General features: G+C 38.0%; 1 protein-coding gene across 2 annotated transcripts in view; it reads left to right on the top strand.

Annotated features, from left to right (window-relative positions):
• LOC109035774 (Collagen type IV alpha 1) overlaps nucleotides 1-16,759 on the top strand; it is a 172,616-nt gene that overhangs the window by 6,444 nt on the left and 149,413 nt on the right. For both annotated transcript variants that reach the window (XM_019049520.2, XM_072306422.1), the window contains exons 2-3: nucleotides 268-313; nucleotides 3,964-4,218. In XM_019049520.2, coding sequence (XP_018905065.2) covers nucleotides 268-313; nucleotides 3,964-4,218 — 301 coding nt within the window. The remainder of the gene's footprint in view (nucleotides 1-267; nucleotides 314-3,963; nucleotides 4,219-16,759) is intronic.

The raw sequence follows: 16,759 nt of genomic DNA on the forward strand, positions 1-16,759 counted from the left end.
CAAATACCATATATAGATACAAGTATTCAATACAATATAGAATAATTGAATATGGTACCTGTTCATTTGATAAGTACCTAGGTATCTGATACTAGCATCTAAGGTAGTGAAGATGCTGTGCCAATGGTTGTTTGCAACCCTCACTCAGAGTCACGCCAGTTTATAGTTGCTCTATAGGCAAAAGTGATTAGAAACTGTGGCAGATTTCACACTGATTCTCTTATGTATTAACTTCTGTGACATTTAATCGCGTTTGCTCTGTTACAGTTTCCTTGCGTTCATGACGTGGCTGGCCGTTTTTAGCACTGAAGCGGTAAGATAGCTACTTACACCGTTGCCCTACCAATTTCAATCATTTAGGAATCTTAAGATTTTCTATCTCCTATTTTATGAGATACCTACCTAAAGCTACTAGTCAAGAAGATCTGCAGATCTGAAAACACGGTGCTCCTGAACTCACTTTAAATGCGACTTTGTTGTACATCAAAAATTGAGGTTGGAGGTTGTAGTGGGGTACTCCCTGATGGGTTTTTAGGCAATTTCGAAATAGGTTGTCAGAGCTCCTGGAAATATAATCGCATTTTTGTGGTTTTTTAGGGGTAAAATAGGAAAATTGGCCTCGGGGCGACAAATTAAACCCCCTCTCCCTCATCCTTGCCCTGACCGATCTGAATTTTTAGTATGTTTTCACCTAGTATAAGATGTGACTTTTCTGAAATTTTCATGCCCATACACAATTTTCTGCCCCCGCGGCAGCGTTGCCAAGTTGCGAACTCCAAAATATCGAATTTAATGATAAAATGAAGGTTTCGGAGTGTGATTTCCATTCAAAATCAAAAATTCACATTGTAAGTTGTAGCAGGGTACTGCCTGATGGGGTTTTGGCCAATATCGAAGTAGAGTGTTTGAGTTTTTTGGAAAATAATCGAATTTTTGTGGTTTTTTAGGGGTAAAATAGGAAAATTGGCCTCGGGGCGACAAATTAAACCCCCTCTCCCTCATCCTTGCCCTGACCGATCTGAATTTTTAATATGTTTTCACCTAGTATAAGATGTGACTTTTCTGAAATTTTCATGCCCATACACAATTTTTTGCCCCCCGCGGCAGCGTTGCCAAGTTGCGAACGCCAAAATATCGAATTTCATGATAAAATGAAGGAGGTTTCGAAGTGTGATTTCCATTCAAAATTTCACTAGGAATGTGCAAGCTGAGAGCTTTCGATTAGAAAAGGCATATTTGAGCAATTTAGAGTTGCAGTGTTGCTAGCTTTCGATTTAAAATTCGTCAAAATGACCCAAATCTCGTTGCAACCTCAAGCGCTGGATTTTTATTTCGTTCAGAATTGGTTATTACGGTTCTTCTGTACTCTATGCATTTAGGTACCATGAAAATTATGCCATTACTTACTTGATGGGTGCAGCTAACTCAAAAAGAGAGGCCGAATAAAGTGATGAGTCGGGGGAAAACGAGCGGTTCGGGTTGACAGAAAGTTCTTAAATCTACTCCATCACCAGAAAGTAGAATTTGAGAACTTTCTCCCACCCCCCAAACCTTATCGCTGTTGCAGTCAATCCTTTGAACATCTTATCTTATCTATCTTTCTATCTATCTATCTATCTATCTATCTATCTATCTTATCTATCTTATCTATCTTATCTTACAGTTATACTTTTAAATTAGACAAAGTACTGTTTATTTCTTTTATTCTGTTATTATACAAGAAAAATGTCTTCCTTATTTAGTCCAGAAATATTTTATTTTTCGGAATGTCAAACATGTCTTATGCAACCAAAAATTTACAAAACATTTTTAATTTCGTTATCTAGTTTATTTTTTTTTTTTATGAGGGAGTTTATTTTTAACATTAGTCAAATTTATTGTGATCTTTTGTAATTTTTTTATTCTTTAAATTGTCGAAGGTATTTTCTTTACAGTAAGAAGTCTTCTGGATTCGAACTATCAATCCGCTGTATGAGAGGAGGTCGAATTCACGGACTTCATAGCGTTATTTGAATCGTCGGTAACCACCCATTTTATTTGTGTTTTTATTTTTCATGTTTTTGGGGGAAAATTCGGGGGCAAAATTTCAGATAAGATGTTCAAAGGATTGACTGCAACAAGGATAAGGTTTGGGGGGTGGGAGAAAGTTCTCAAATTCTACTTTCTGGTGATGGAGTAGATTTAAGAACTTTCTGTCAACCCGAACCGCTCGTTTTCCCCCGACTCATCGCTTTATTCGGCCTCTCTTTTTGAGTTACCTGCACCCATCAAGTAAGTAATGGCATAATTTTCATGGTACCTAAATGCATAGAGTACAGAAGAACCGTAATAACCAATTCTGAACGAAATAAAAATCCAGCGCTTGAGGTTGCAACGCGATTTGGGTCATTTTGACGAATTTTAAATCGAAAGCTAGCAACACTGCAACTCTAAATTGCTCAAATATGCCTTTTCTAATCGAAAGCTCTCAGCTTGCACATTCCTAGTGAAATTTTGAATGGAAATCACACTTCGAAACCTCCTTCATTTTATCATGAAATTCGATATTTTGGCGTTCGCAACTTGGCAACGCTGCCGCGGGGGGCAAAAAATTGTGTATGGGCATGAAAATTTCAGAAAAGTCACATCTTATACTAGGTGAAAACATATTAAAAATTCAGATCGGTCAGGGCAAGGATGAGGGAGAGGGGGTTTAATTTGTCGCCCCGAGGCCAATTTTCCTATTTTACCCCTAAAAAACCACAAAAATTCGATTATTTTCCAAAAAACTCAAACACTCTACTTCGATATTGGCCAAAACCCCATCAGGCAGTACCCTGCTACAACTTACAATGTGAATTTTTGATTTTGAATGGAAATCACACTCCGAAACCTTCATTTTATCATTAAATTCGATATTTTGGAGTTCGCAACTTGGCAACGCTGCCGCGGGGGCAGAAAATTGTGTATGGGCATGAAAATTTCAGAAAAGTCACATCTTATACTAGGTGAAAACATACTAAAAATTCAGATCGGTCAGGGCAAGGATGAGGGAGAGGGGGTTTAATTTGTCGCCCCGAGGCCAATTTTCCTATTTTACCCCTAAAAAACCACAAAAATGCGATTATATTTCCAGGAGCTCTGACAACCTATTTCGAAATTGCCCAAAAACCCATCAGGGAGTACCCCACTACAACCTCCAACCTCAATTTTTGATGTACAACAAAGTCGCATATAAAGTGAGTTCAGGAGCACCGTGAAAAGGTCATCTGGAACTTGTTTTTCGTATCAGATTTACCTATCGTTCTTTGATGTGTATAATCACTTTATCCATGAAGAAACAAAAGCAGAGAAGAGATTGATGCATATACTATGCGAGTAACTTTAGGCACGAACAGTTGTATAAGAATTACGTTTTACACACCGAAAATATTTTCTTTGCTAAGTAGCAAAAACGGATTCGCTAAAATAGCTGTAGGTAATACTAATTCCCTTAGATAACATTATTTAGAAGTGTTGTTAGTCCAACCACAGGGATATCAAATCATTTTTTTCTACTGCAAGGTTAGGTAGGTACGGCTGTCTTGCCTGGCATAAAATAAATATAAGCACGATATTTGATCATTTCCTTACAGTTGGAGATAAAATTTGTGAATTTCTTCATCATATTCAAACGAAAAATAGTAGGTACCTATCCTTCCGGGTGTAGTCTGAAAACTTTTAGATAAGAGGAGGACGAAAGGTTTATTCGCTCAAACAATCAATTTTCTTAAAACTTCACACTCGACCTTACTGCTCTCTTTGGTGACTTCACAGTGCCTTCTTCTCTTTGGTGTGTCGATTCCACCTTTACTTACATACAACACAAGATGATTGAAAGAAAATGTGTAGGTACATTGATTCTACTCTGGTAGTAGACCTTGTGCAGCGGATATTCTCAGTTCTAACGTTTCAAATAATTTGTATTTTTTACCATTTTTTCAGGAGGATCGACAAGAAACGGATGACTCCGGTCTTTCCAGATGGAGGTATGATCAAAGAAACGAGAAAATTCCTCCATACCCACCTTACTATGACCAGAGGAACCAACATATACCATACTATGATACAAGACAGGATTTTGGAATAACGAAGAAAGCAGATAACAGGGAAACCAGCCCTAATAATTACAACATTTTCTCACAAACTGGAGCCTCTGCAAACTGTATTCCTAAATGTTTCGCAGAAAAGGGTAGCAAAGTAAGTAAGTGCATTTGTGTATGATAAATGCTAAATTGTCTTAACTGTAATTAGTGACGGTCACAAATGTTTTGAGCCTCTCTATATTTTAAAGTATGACCGATATAGTAGGTATAATGCTCTTACACTCAGTTTCGTTTTCTCACCGGAGCCGACCGTCATTTCCCGGGTCTTATCCATGTTTAAGTTTTAGTTCGGAAGAAAACAAGGACTTTTTTAGATTTATCAAAATTCAGGAAATCATTATTATCAAATAAATCTCTTCTGTTGACCGTTTCTCTGTACACACTGGGACGATGGTACCCGGTTCCGCAGAACCAGTGTGTAATAAGACTCAACGATGCATCAATTTTTATACTGAGGCGAGCAATGGTTAAGTTTGTAGGTACTTCTTAATTAAATTTATTAATTTCTCAAGATTTTTTAGAAAATTCATTATTTTATTTAATTTTTTTAGAATAGCAAATTTTGCATCCTCACACCAAAACACACTGTGGTATCACCACGTTTCGAAGGGGCTCCCTACTCATCCTAAATTCTTAATGCAGATTGTAGCAACCCCATTCAAACACAATAGTGCGGTATCACCTTATTTTGAAGGGGCAGCCGACAAAACTCTGCTGCATAACCCACAATTTGAAGAGGCACTGTACGACAATTGTTGTATAACCTGCAAATTGAAGGAGTAACATACACATTTCTATGATACAACCTACAAACTGAAGGGGCAACATACACAGAGCTTTTGCAAAACCTACAATTGAAGGCGTAACATCCACAACTCTGCTACCTACATAACTCACAAAGAGAAAGGGTAACATGCAGAACCTACTAAATTTTTTTGCACAATTTTACAACACCACTCAACCCCTTCTTCATTTCAAATTCATATTTTAATGCTTATTTTTACGGCACTGTCCGTCCGAACAACCTCTTTTGTGCACAATTTGGCAGAATATCCGTTTTCAACCCGCCTTCTTCTTACTTCTCATCACCATACAATAATTTAAAATTTATTTGTGTTTAAAAAAAGACGAATACGTACCCCCGGAACCTCGAGTAGGGACATGTAGACGGATATATCGGTAATTTTGAGGCCAAGTTATGGACCCTTATGGCCCAAAAGTGCAGCCAACCTGTGAAATCAAAGTATCCAGAATTATTTAATTATTATAATCCTTGCAGCCTCATTGCAACTCCTGCAACGATTAGCGCTCACTCTTTTACCAACACCGAAAAAACATGAAGTTGACTTAACATTCTGTATGTAAAAATAGTGTGCGAGAACTGGCATAACGCCGCATTAACCGCTGCAGCAATTGATTTAGCAATGTCAGGATGTAAAAGTAACTGCTATGAAGGGTAATTCAGCATTTTGTGAGTTTTCGAAGACTTTCTTTTCATCCAGAATGCTAAGTGTAAATTTCACATTTTGTTCGGTGAAGTCATTCATCAAAACCGTGATAGGTATGTGCCGAGGAGTTACAAAAGATCTCCTTCCTCAACTTTTGATACCCAATGCAGACACGCACCTACCTACAGCTACTGAACTGAGTTCCCTAGTAGCCAAATACTACAAATTCATGCATATCTAATGTCTTTTTTATGCAGTATTAAATACTTGTATCTAATTACGGTATCGACTAATACGTAGGTATCTATGCATTTCATATGTTTGCGTCGCTCCTGTGTTCACCTCCAGGTTCGCTGCTTTATTTTTTTCACAAATCACAAATTATTGACTTTGGCTCCTTGGATACTTTTCCAACGAGTTTCCACAACTTAAAACACAGAGAGAATGTGTATCTTACTTATCAAAATATTTTCAAATGAAAGGTTTCTTCATCTATTATTTCTTTCTATCTTTATTATCTTGACAAAGCAGGGCTCCGAAACAACAAGACTCATTCCAGGAGGGTTTTTTGGAAGACCTGGGGTCATCAGGGCCGGTCTGGCTCGGGGTGCTTAAGCATCCCAAAAATTCTGACGATAGTCTCAGAAGCCCCGATAGGGGCTCAAAAACTTGAGAAAGGCGAAAAAGGGGGAACGCCGGCCGAAAAAATTGTGAAGAGAAAAGAATGAGAGAGGGGTGAAAAAAACATTTCATACTGTGAGCCAGGAATCAAGTGTCGAAGTGGATGGGGCCCCCAGAAACGGCAGAGAGCATGAAACGGAGGGAGTAGAAAATGATTTCTCAGGGGGCTCCGTGAGGTCCTCTTGGGGCCCCGTGAGGCTCTTTTGGGGCCCGGTAACGCACTTTTGGGGCCCCATGAGGCTCTTATGGTGCTTCGTGAGGTCCCTAGGGGGCCCCGCCCCGTGTGGCTCCTACATGGAGCCCCGTGAGGCTCTTTTCGGGCCCGGTAAGGCACCTTTGGGGCCCCATGAGGCTCCTATGGTGCTTCGTTAGGTTCCTAGGGGGCCCCGTGAGGCTCTTTTGGGGCCCGATGAGGCACCTTTGGGGCCCCGTGCGGCTCCTATGGAAAGTTGGAGAAGGAGGCCGCCATCATCTCCTCTCTATTCAATACTGATTCCTTTAGGTACTCTGTCTTAGGTTTTTGGCAACCTAATCATTGCCAAAATTCATTGAGTTAATGATCACTCCTATCAATTGTCAATTCATCCTTAAGTCCAATTGCATCCCTTGATTAAACAATTAGATAAACGTAGAAGGAAAATATTCGTCACGGAAGCCCCAAAATGCGTCTAAATCGATTTAAAATTTCTTGGGGGAGGCTCCCCCGAACCCCCCTCAGAACTGGGGAGTATTCCTTACCTTTCAGACTCCCCGGTGGTGGAAGGCTAGGCCCCGCGGCAAAATGACCTAGGTGCGCCTACTCGATGAAAATCAATTTGATTTGTATGAAGATGCCGAGTTATTGGTTTTTAGTGTGCATAAAGAGTACTAGTTGAGCAGCATTGTGCAATTTGGAACTATAAATTCTGGCCCGGTTTAAAAACAACGTATGTGCCATTAGTTTCTCTATGCACATATGTGTTCTTTCGAGTGAGACAGAATTTTTAGCTCCAAATTGCAAAATGCAGTACAATTATACTTCCTATTTTTATAAGGGATTCACATCTTTACTCTGTTTTAGAATCCATTATTTATTCTGAGTAACCTTTTATTCTTCGTGTTTTTGAATTTTTGCAGAATTGAAGCAAAATATTCAGAATTGCAAAAAAAAATTTATTTTTTTAAAAAAAATCTAAGAAAATAAAAAAGCGAAGAAGTGGAGATGAATGATAGAATTGTCAAAATGTATTTTTGTTTTGTTTAATAGAAAGCAAGTAGCTTAAAACCACAACATACCTGTACTGGATTTTCGAACTTTTCCAGACCCTCGCAATTACTTACGAGGGGGGGGGGGGAGGCGATATCGCATCAGCACCCCAAGAATTTTTGAGCCAAACCGACACTGGAGGTCATAATAGATGCCTTGGGCTACACATGTGTTCATGACCTGATACTACTTTTTCCTCATTGTGAAGAAATACTTACTTCTAAAACTTCCTAGGGTTTGAATTTGATGGTCCACGGGACACGGCCAGCCCTGGGAGGTGAGTCGTTCGCGAGGACAAGTTTTTATGCACTTTTTGATGAGTGATTGTGTTGAATTGTAATTTCCCACGAATTGGTGAGCGATCGGTATGCCGAATCTCATCTGTCATCTATCTCTTATCAGCAAAAAATAATATAACAGCCACAATCGAGTAATTTAAGTCGTATAGGTAAGTCTTTAAATTTAAAATGTATAATTATTGAATAAACCAAGCCTCCGCATAGGCTTTCAATAAACCTGGCAAAAAAAAAAAAACAAGCATCAACACACTCATGATCGCAGTCAGTTAAGTCATATACGTCTTTAAATTTAAAATGTATAATTATTGAATAAACCAAGCCTCCGCATAGGCTTTCGAAAAACCTGGCAAAAAAACAAGCATTAGCACACTCATGATCGCAGTAGTTAAGTCGTATGTATAAGTTTTTATATTTAAAACTAGAGGTCCGCCCCCTGGCCGCTCCGCGGCCCAACCCCCTCGTAGATTCTGTCAAATTATGATGAGAACATCACTTAATTTTTTTTATAGATTATTGTTGTAATGTTCATTATTACTACTTAACTTCCTTTAGATGCTTATCTATTCAAATCATGCATTAACATTTTAGCTAAAAACTTACCTCCCAAGTAGCATGGATTGCAATTTCATTGCAATGGATTGTGAGTTGATTGCAATTTTTGCTTGTTGCCTATACGTTCATTTGAAGGCGCTTAAAAAGTTGCAATTTTATTGCAATAAGTTTGCAAGAAATGTAGATTATGCTTGTTTTTCAAGGCACTATAAAGACTGCAATTTCGGTGCAATCATGTTGTAACAAATTCACGCCATGTGCCTGGCATCCAATTCTCTAGTTGTTTTAAAGTTTTTTCGACTTAAATGTCTCACCTACCTAACCCATATAGCCCAACATATTTTGAAAATATTGTCACCTTTATCAAAATATTTTCATGGCAATATTGTAAGTAAAATATTTTCAAAATATTTTTAAAACATTTTAAAGGAATATTTTGAAAATGTTTACAAAAAATATTTTTAAAATAATTCAAAAATATTGCCTGTAAACATGCATGTTAAAAATATTCCTTAAGAAAGTTTTGAAAATATTTTAAAAATATTTTTTGAAAATATTTTTAAGTTCTCAAGTTAGTATGTGGTAAAATTTACACCGGTGTTAATTTAGTGTGAGTACCTATTACGTGATATCGAAAAAAAAAATCAGACAAAAAAAATATGAAAAAAATAAATAACACGAAAAAAAAATAAATAATAGGCAAAAGAAAGAAGCCTGAGAAAAACGGCGTTAATCAAATCTATGATGAATGTTGAGCCACGCACTGACGCAATGCATGCGATAACAGCCTTAACAGGCGTGATTTCAACCAAGCTCATCATCAGCTCCCTGTAGCTCAGTGGAAGAGTGCGCCGCTATGACATTCGCGGGTCGGGTTCAAGCCCACTCAAGGGCGTCCGGTATTTTATGCTGCTAAACGTCGTAGGACATTAGGTAAGCATGGGTTCGAATTATTATAATTTCCCCGGAAAATTTAGGGGTTGAAATTTAAAGGTCGTCAATATTGAAATTTCTTTGCAAAAAAAAAAATTGCAACTTTTTTACAATGAGGGGGTCAGATGTTGTAAAATAATTGCAATTTTCTTGCAAGAAAGTTGAAATCATCTGGAAATTTTATTTCATTTAAATTGCAATTTTTTCGTTGCAAAATGCTACTTGGGCTTCAGTAATGGCATAATTTCCCAAATTTAGTGATGTAGGTATGTTTTCGCTTGATTTAATTTGAGAAAGTATGTGCATATTTGTTATGTTAATGACACATATATCCACTTTAATTTATTCGAAATTTAATCAATTTAAAATCAAATTCATTGTTACTGCAAGGATGAATCTAACTGAATTAGGATGAACTTATATTAGCTGGGATAAATACAGTTGCATCTATTAAACAACGGTATAGGTTGTTTATCGATCTTCGATATGTCGTTCAATATAAAGCAGGATTGACTAAAACTGGGTGTATTGATATTAACCGGGTTAAATGTACGAAATTTGAGAAAAGGGGAATAATCTTCCTTGCAAACAAGGAGCCCAACCCCAACCCCTCGGGACTGCCGTACCTGGCACCCAAGGAACCGTGGTGTGTTTGATGTGTTTCGTGTGTTGATTTGTATGGTGTGTTTGTTGTGTTTAGTGTGAGAATTTGTTTATTTTCATTCAGAATAGAGGGATGCTACCAACACACACACTATCATAGGTCTTCAAGTTTCATTTCATTTACTTGAAACGACATTCTATAATTTAAAACCAGATATAAATTGACATTTATCATATTCTCTACTAAAAAACTCTCAGGCTTCCTTCATTTTAATTTCTGGTAACGCTTAGTTACCGGACCGATTTTTATGTTTTTGCCGCTATCGACTGGCAAGTTCGATGTGTTTGGAGTGTTTGGTGTCTTTGATGTGTTCGATGAGTTTGATGTGTTTGGTGAGTTTGATGTGTTTAATGTGTTTGATGTGTGTGGTGTGTTTGGTGTAAAGCCCCCAAAATGTTTGGTGTATTTGATGTGTTTGATATGTTTTGTGTGTTCCATGTGTTTGGTGTGTTCAATGTGTTTGATGTGTTTTTTTTTGGATGGTGTGTTTGATGTGTTCAATGAGTTCAATGCGTTCGGTATAAGTTTGATGTGTTCAGTGAATTTGATGTGTTTGGTGGGAAGCCCTCAAAATGTTTGGTGTATTTCATGTGTTTGGTCTGTTCGATGTATTTGGTGTGTTTGATGTGTTCGGGGTGTTTGATTTGCTTGATGAAATTTGTGTGTTCTATGTGCTCGGAAAAAAAAGGTTGTCTCGTGCAGCCATGAAGATGGTCGATTCGACCATCTTCGAAAGCTGAAAACCGCGCCAACCAAATTGTTGGCTAGATCGACAACCAGCAGGTAGTGACGCTGCCTTCATGCCGCGCGGCTGGGTCAGCCCTGCGGAGATGGTTAGATCAACCCGAGCGCTCGGCCGCAGCGCTCAGCAATTATGTCAAAGTGACCCATTTTGAGGGCTACCATGCCCGCTTAGTTTTGCCAAAATGGACAGCGGTCATTGCTACAATTTTTCGGGGCTTTTAATGGAAAATAGGGGGCCAGGAGCCCCATAAAATAAATATCTGAGAACGCTAAATTGTAAAAATGAAAAATATGAAATTTGTTAATTTACTCAACTTATTTTACTACGATAGAATTTTTTCAACCCATTATTTGGGATTGAACCTGGACCTACCTAATCCTAACCTAACACCCTAACGATTGAGCTATGACGACCGATGATGAAGGAGCACAAAAAATCTATATTTAACCGTCAACGTCGATCTGCTTGAGTTTGATAACTGAATTCGAATCTAGATTTGTATTTGTGATCATTTGTTTCATTTCTTTAAATCGCACAGCCTGTTTTTTTCTTTATTATACTTTTTATTTCTACTACACACGCTACAAAAAAAAATATGATCGGATTTACCAGTGTTTGGTTATTATTAACCATGCTGTCTTCTTGCTTTTTTTCCAATGAAGCTGCGCAGTTTAGTTAGTTACCAATATACCAGTATTGTAAATTACACGATACGGCTGACACCATGCTAGTGTGGCGTTTCCGACTGCGTAGTATGGTAATTTCAAGCTTCCCGAATTCCAGATGCTCCGACGAACTTTATGGATTCTAACATCCACTCAACATATATTTTTAAATATTAACTCAAATTATCAGAAACAAATTTGATATGAAAGTAGTAGATATTTTACTTACTTTTTGATTAAAAATTCCGGTACACATACAATTACTGGCAGTTAAAGCAAATTTGACGAGAAATAGCAGATAATTGCTTCACCGATTTCAAGTAAATGATACCAAAACGAAACTTGTTTTTACCGTCAAAGAATCATTTACAGACTAAATCAGTTTCACAAAAAGTTTGATTTCATAATAAGTAGATAGATAGTTCAAAATATACCTAAAAAAATAAACTACACGCAGTACCAATTGCCACAGTTCACGGTGGGACAGAAACTGTCAAATTTTGATTAAAGCTTATATTCAACAAATATCCCAGGAAAATTTTACTCTGCATCAGAGTATTTTGATTCTCTAAAATTTTAACACAAATAGATATACGAACGAAGTATTCAATAATCACTGGTCTATCATTTTCAAGGGACTTCCGTATCTTCCCGCTTTCGCAATGACTTTATACAGAACCGACACTCACTAAATAACAGAACAATTTTGCGAAACGCCCTTCAAGTTTTCAGAATTCACACATTTTGTTAGCCAGATTCATCGCAGCAACTCTTATAACCTCCAAAAAGTGGTCGATACAGGTAACTAGGAAATCTCGGAAAATATGCGTGGAAAGTTAAAACAGATAGATTTAAAGAGAAGACGGTAGCTGTAGAAACGATTCGAACACGAATTTGGGCAAATTACGCGTAAATTCACATGGATTAATATAGATAAATAAAGCCAAGCGCACAGACTCCGAACAACAACGTGATGAACTCGTAACTGAGTGACAAAGGAAAAATGGCGGACCGCAGCTTAGCCAGGCGGGAACTCTCACCGCGCTGACAGTACCTGATGGTTGGGTCGCCTTTGTGATGGCCAGTTCAGCTTTGTCAAGATGGTTAATCCGTCCATCTCAGCCACAGTGACATCCGCCGTAAGATTCTTGCTGGCTTGGCCTACATGTGAGGGTATGATAACATACATTGCTGGTTGCACCACTAAAAGATGCAACAGTCGGATTTAATTTAGGCGTATAGGTAAATTGGATTCGTGCTTGGTCACATCGGTCAACGTGGCTGGTGAATCCAACTATTTTTGTTGGTTCTCACGGCTTTTTACTTTTCAACCATACCGCATTAGCTGTTAGAGACAACCTATTTTTTCCGTGTGGTTGGTTTGTTTTTTGTGTTTAGTGAGTTTGATATGTTTGGTGTGATTGATGTGTTTGATCAGTTTAATGTGTTCGGTGATTTTGATGTGTTTAGTGTGTTTAAAGCGTTTTGTCTGCTTGATGTGTTCGGTGTGTTTGACGTATTTAGTACGTTTGATGTGTTTGATTTGCTTGATGAAATTTGTGGTTCCTGTGTGTTTGGTGTGTTTTTTGTGATTAGTGAGTTTGATATGTTTGGTGTGTTCGATGAGTTGGACGTGTTCGGTGTTCTTGGACTGTTTGATGTGTTCGGTGAGTTTGATGTGTTTAGTGTGTTTGATGTGTTTGGTGTAAAGCAACCACAGTTTTAGGTGTGTTTGTGGGACGAAATTCAGCCCCCTGCCTAAAATAGAACGATATATCGAAAATCGATGTACAAACAGCGATATCCTTCCTATTATACCGGTTATTGAATATAGGTACATCCCGTTTTATCCATGGCTATACTTTTAAGGTAAAATTCCTCCCTTTTATCCCGGTCACTATGGAGAAATCCCGTTTTATCCCAGTCAATACTGCTATAAAACAAATGATGTATCGAAGATCGATACACAAAGATCGATATCCTTCCTGCTATCCCGGTTTCTTAATATAGGTACATCCCGTTTTATCCACGACTATCCTCTATAGGTAAAATTCCTCCCTTTTATCCCGGTTACAATGAAGAAATCCCGTTTTATCCCAGTCAATACTGCTTTAAAATAACCGATGTATCGAAGATCGATACACAAAGATCGATATTCTTCCTGTTATCCCGGTTTCTTAATACCTATAGGTACATCCCGTTTTATCCATGACTATCCTGTTTAGGTAAAATTACTCCCTTTTATCCCAGTTAATATCAATAAAATCCCGTTTGATACGTGTCTATCATAATATCGAATGATCCTTTCATAGGCGGTTCTACGGGGGTGCCAGTGGGTGCTGGGCACCCCCAAGCAAAAATTAAGTACGGTTATCAGAACTGTGAAATTACTGATTTTAAAGATTCTGTATTCGCTCACACTGAGAAAAAAAAACCAGCAATTTATTGAAAATTTTGTAAACAGAATTAATATTGATAGTCGTGTTTTACAAAGATTCTACTGTTTTTTATGGCATGATTGTAGTTTTGATGGATTGTTTTGCTAAAAATGTTCCACGTTGAATTTATATGTATTTAAGTAGGAAGGAAGGAGAGAAAAAGAGAAAGGAGGGTAGGAAAGGGATAAAACTTGAGGGCCGAAACTTAGGCCTCCCCTGAGCAACCGTCCCCTTCGGGGCCGGTCTCCGACATTTTCCACCTCTGGGTACCCCCAAGCATGAAGGTCTGGAACCGCCTATGTGTAAGGAAGCATACATTTAAATTTCCCGGGGATTTTCAATGGCGTCTTCTGATTGGTTAATGAAAGACCAATGAGAATGCAAAATGACACGGACGTACGCACAAAAAAGGCCTTATTTTTTTTACTATAGTAAGATAGTAAGATAAGATGTATAATTATTGAATAAAACAAAGTGCCTCCGCATAGGATTCAGATAAACCTGACTTTTCTCGAAAAGGCCCAACAGATTGTTTTCACTCAATCACTTTAGTGATGCAACATTGCTTATTCATCATTGTTCTTTCTCTTCCTATCAATGTCCCTTCTTGCCACGGCCTTGCTAGTCACTACTAATTTTAATTTTATACCCATTTTTTATGGTATTTAATACCTACAAAATTACCGTTTGTAGGGTATTTCAAAGTTATATTTTACAGTTTTTTCAGTTTCATTAACCCACTGGAGATCATTAAAATCCATAGGCGGTTCCAAGGGGGAAAAGGAGAGACGTAGATGGCTTTGTGCCCCCCTCCCCGTTTGCCCGTAAAAAGGAGGAAGACAAAGGGAAGGGAGAAAGAAGGAAGGACCGGGGGATAGAGAAAGGCAAGATGCTCAAATTTGATCATACTTTATGACAAAATTAACTCAAACTGAATATTAAATGCGTTAAAATTTCTAAAATTTTCTGGGAGAAGCCACCTGGACCCTCCCCCCGTTCAAAGTGCCTAGATCCAACTAAGTCAAAATTTTCCTCCTCTGCCATTAGCTGCTGTTCAGCTCTGTATGAATAAAAATTGTTGCCATACACAGTGGCAGGTTGGCAAAATTTTCAGTGGGGCGAATTTCGTCGAGTTAAGTCGATAAATCAGATTTTAAGATTTTGATGGGACAAGTTCTAATACCTCAATAAAAGTTGCAAATAAAGCAAGTCATATTGTGCCCATAACATGGAATAGTCTTGAACAGCTATTGCAATGAACAAAGTTTTTTTTTTTTAAACTGAAAACTCCAAACCGCCACATCACCCACATTTGGTTTACTTTCTTGAGCATTATTGTCATTCGAAGTCTTTAGAACACTTCGCCGTGTGAACTGTCACAATGAATCCATTTTAATTTATATGGATTAGTGCCCGTCTAGTCTCTCGGGCGGACACTCTTATAAAGTGCATGATATCTGATTACCTCATATTAATTTTGCATTTTAATAGAGCGTATTAAATGGTAATACCATCTGACGTGTTTACACCTCATTCTAGCGACACAGATTGTGGCGATGAATTATTTAAATCTCACGTTAAGTGATTTTTATTCATTCGTCCCACATTACAAACTAAAGAATATCTATATTAAACAGCTACAAAGCAAAATCTTGGAAGCACTATTTCTGACAAACTGCCGGACCGATAAGGATGATCTTTACATGTATGTCATCTGTAGTAGATGTAGATGTGCAAAAAATTATGAAACCCGAACTTTTAATGTTGTAGAGCTTTTAAAGCTCATGTCACTTAAGTCCAATGTTAATAGCGTGAGAGATACTATGTCGTTTCCGCTAAAAACGTCAAGGTGTGGGATTCTACCTGAGTGACTCGAATAAACAATAAAACAATGGAAAAGCTCGTGAAGGGCTCCTCATTCGAAGAGTTGAGGAACGGTGCATCGCTCAGGGTTCAATGTTCAAGGTCCAAAGTATAAGGTTTAACTCAATTTTTCCTGCATTCTTCCGGCTTCGATTTGTGGCATTGGTCAATTTACTTGATTGCTGAATTTCTATTAACTTTTACAGCAGATAAACAGCAGATACAATGTAAGAAGGCGGGCGCTGCGTCGCGTCGGGACGGACCAAATATTATTAACTCTTAACGGTCGAAATCCGATTTTTTTTTAATTAAGTATTTAAAAATAACATAATAAATGGAAATTTCTCCAGTAAGTGGACTGTGAAATTATGTACATCCGGCTATTCCTCATCATTTACAAATCCGAGTGTTACGTCAAAAATTTTGAAATCGATGCAGCTCGAACACAAAATGGTGTATTAAAATGGAAGAACATTTTTGCCTATACATATGCGTATAAGGCCCGCGAAGCGGGCCTGCGGGCGCGACGCGCCCTCCCGGGGGTTGGGCCGCGTAGCGGTCAGGGAGTAGGGCCCCCTAGTAAAATAATACGAATATTAAGGGAATAATGGTCAAAAAACAAGTTTGCAGAATCTTGGCAACATTGCAATGCGGTCATTTTTAAGCTGGTCAACAACTGCGAAAATGGCAATGTCTGCTTTTTTTCCGAATTTTGGCACCCTTAAGCAACTTTAATTTTGCCATGTGCAAAAAAATTTTATACGAAATTCAATGAGGATTAATTTTGAAAATTACTAATTCTGTGGTCAGATCAATTACTCGCGAGTTACAGGTCATAATACGCCAAAAAAGCCAATTTTAGGCCATTTTTGCAAAAATTGGCAACTTTCCGGTCCGAATTTTTGGTGCAAAGTTGAAATCCGGATTCAGCGTCAAAAATTACATAGGAATCACTGATAACATTGCTTCCCGGGATTTTTGCAGGCTATGACCCCTTTATTGGTTTACTTATTTGCTACGGAACGGCTATCTTGATTGAATTGAAGAATTCACAGATGCACACACAGAGGCAGTCAATCTGGGTCCTGCTCCTAGACGTTA

Source organism: Bemisia tabaci, chromosome 1 (assembly GCF_918797505.1).
Source record: "Bemisia tabaci chromosome 1, PGI_BMITA_v3".
Lineage (NCBI taxonomy): Eukaryota > Metazoa > Arthropoda > Insecta > Hemiptera > Aleyrodidae > Bemisia > Bemisia tabaci.